At 50.3% G+C, this 2751-nt stretch overlaps 1 protein-coding gene across 2 annotated transcripts in view; it reads left to right on the forward strand.

Annotated features, from left to right (window-relative positions):
• Positions 1 to 318: 318 nt before the first annotated feature.
• Positions 319 to 2751, forward strand: part of CIDEC (cell death inducing DFFA like effector c) — a 14555-nt gene continuing 12122 nt past the window's right edge. The window contains exons 1-3 of one of the 2 annotated variants that reach the window (XM_017501531.2): positions 319 to 394; positions 660 to 737; positions 1897 to 2050. In XM_017501531.2, coding sequence (XP_017357020.1) covers positions 390 to 394; positions 660 to 737; positions 1897 to 2050 — 237 coding nt within the window. In that variant the 5' untranslated portion in view covers positions 319 to 389. Of the gene's footprint in view, positions 395 to 442; positions 464 to 659; positions 738 to 1896; positions 2051 to 2751 lie in introns of those variants that run through there. The other variant, XM_037728861.1, reaches the window with a different exon arrangement.

The raw sequence follows: 2751 nt of genomic DNA on the forward strand, positions 1-2751 counted from the left end.
AAAAGGCAGGTCCTGAATCACACTACTAGCTATATTTCAAGTACTCAATAGCTACATGGGGATAGTAGCGATGGTATTGGAGAGTATGTGCACACCATGCCTCTATTATCACAGAATGTTCTTTTGGCCAGTGGGAAGCCTCAGGAAGGGCTTAGGATTGCTCAAGGACCCATAGGAGAGAGCAGGGTTAGACTGGGCTGGCTGCCTGCCTGTGAGGTCTCTGGACTAGAGGTGAGGGAATAGTCCCTAGAAGTGTGAGGTGGAGTGACTCACCTCCTGCCAGCATAAAGTGGACTCTGTCCCCAGGGACAGGAACAAATCAGGCAAGGCTTTTTCAGCCCGAACTTGGGATCTCTGCTCAGTTTGACCAGAGCCAGGGGCTGAGAAACATGGAGTGAGTGGGACTGGGGCAGGAGCAGCAGCTGCTGAGTGAGGCTGAGCCTGAGCACTGAGTCAGGAGGGGGTGGGGTCTCCAGCTTGGTCTTGGTTGGTATACATGGGGCTGGACAGGAGAAGGGCTCGGGGAGGTGTGTGTGAGTTGGGATAGGAGACCAGGGCAGAGGGCTGCTGAACAGGGGTTGGGTTTTACCGTGTCTAACAATTAGAGAGATGGGAACCCTCTCATTCACTCTGATGAGTTGTTTCTGCTTCCTTCCCAGGTCCAGTGCAGTCCAGCTGACAAGGATGGAATACGCCATGAAGTCCCTTAGCCTTCTCTACCCCAAGTCCCTCTCCAGGTGAGGAAAGCCATGCAGAAGGGAAAGGGAGCCACCTATGAGCTGTGAGCCAGAGCTTCTCGAACTTTAACATGTATGTGGATCACATGAGATCTTGTTTAAGTGCAGATTCTGATTCAGGAATCAGAAGTGGGACCGGGGATTTTGCACTGCCGACAAGGCCCCTGGGTGATATTAATGGGTGCCACCACCACACCGTGCATAGAAAGGAGTAGACACTGTGCTTGGTGCTTTCACTCCTGATCTCGTGTAAGCCTCACAACAATTTTGGGAAGTGGGGGTTATTATACCAAATTAATAGGCGAGAGAACTGAGGCACACAGTGGGTACTCTCAATCCCAGCAAGCCAAGATTCTAAAATGGGACTGCCTGTCTATAAAATCCAGGTCCTCTCCATTCCTTTGGTTCTAAATTGAGTGCTTCAGTTAAAAAAATACCTTACATTGACTTCAGGCTTCCCCCACTTCATCCAACTTTACAGGTGAGGAGAATGTAGGCTGGGTCTTTTATCATGTTGTTGCTTACTTCTCACGGTCCGAGAACCAGCATGTCAACATCACTTGGGAACTCTTGAAACATTTGGAATTTCAGGCCTCACTCAGGTCTACTCAATTAAAATCTGCATTTGAACAGGTCTCCTGGTGACTTACATGGCCTTCAAAGTTTGAGATGCACTGCTCTAGCAGCCTTTTTTTTCTTTCATTTTTTTTTTTTTTTTGACAAGGTCTCGCTCTGTTGCCCAGGCTGGAGTATAGTGGCGCCATCACCGCTCACTGCAACCTCTGCCGCTTCCTGGGTTCAAGTGATTCTTGTGTCCCAGCCTATGGAGTAGCTGGGATTACAGGCATGAGCCGCCACGCTGGCTAATCTTTGTATTTTTAGTAGAGATGGGGTTTTACCATGTTAGCCAGGCTGGTCTTAAACTCCTGACTTCAAGTGATACACCCGCCTCAACCTCCCAAAGTCCTGGGATTACAGGCATTAGCCACTGTGCCTGGCCCGTAGCAGGCTTTTGAGTAAGGCTAGAGCAGGACTGGCAGGTGAAGGGGGGTTGGCTGATCATGAACCCGGTGTGGAGGGGTGGGGAGGTGGCTCCCCTGTGTGGTGGGTTAGGGCTGGGCTAAGTGGTCAGCTCACTCTGATGCTCCAACTGCCCCAGGCGTGTGGCAGTGTGTACCTCTGTGGTGACCCAGCAGCTGCTGTCAGAGCCCAGCACCGAGGCCCCCAGGCCCCGGCCCTGCCGTGTAAGCACTGCGGATCGAAGCGTGAGGAAGGGCATCATGGCTTACAATCTTGAGGATCTCCTTCTTAAGGTGAGAGTGCCCTGCACATTGCACAGCCCAGCTGTGAGCTGGGATTCAGCAGAGATGGAGGTCAGGGCTTAGAAGGTGACACGGTTTCCTTTCTGATACCAGCGCCTACTGATGGTAATGCCAGCCTGGAGAGTTGTCCAACTGAGTAGCGATGGCTGATGTCTGTTTGGTAACAGGAGGAGGGCAGTATGTACGTTACCATCCTATGCTATCAGTAGGTCAGTGGTATTTTCAGGGCACATTTTTCTTGCTGGAAAATACCTGGCTTCCCTCTTCCATTAGTTCTTAAACTTGTAGAAATGCCTGAAAGTTAGGGAAATGAGCAGGAGTTTAGAGATTCCCTTCCCATCTCCTACCTTCAGCCAGGGCAAGTTCTCCTTAAATCTGCCTTCCAAAGAGGAACTTCCATGGAAGGCTTTGTTAATAACTGTGGAAGACTTTCCTCAAAGTATTGATTGGGCAAGCTTCCGGAGAAGGAAACCAGGGGCACACAGCTATTGTGGACAGTACTAACAGCAGGCAAGAAAGACAGGCTCCCCCATTCCTATCATCTGTTTCCACTCTGTTGGGCATAACTTTCCCCCTTCCCCTCTCACAGCCTCTTCTCATCTTCTCTGTATTAGTCACACAGTCACACGGGCACCAGCTTCACTGGCCCATTTGCTGATCATCTCATCTCTTTCTTTTTTTTTTTTTTTTTG

This window comes from Cebus imitator, unplaced genomic scaffold (genome assembly GCF_001604975.1).
Source record: "Cebus imitator isolate Cc_AM_T3 unplaced genomic scaffold, Cebus_imitator-1.0 Scaffold281, whole genome shotgun sequence".
Lineage (NCBI taxonomy): Eukaryota > Metazoa > Chordata > Mammalia > Primates > Cebidae > Cebus > Cebus imitator.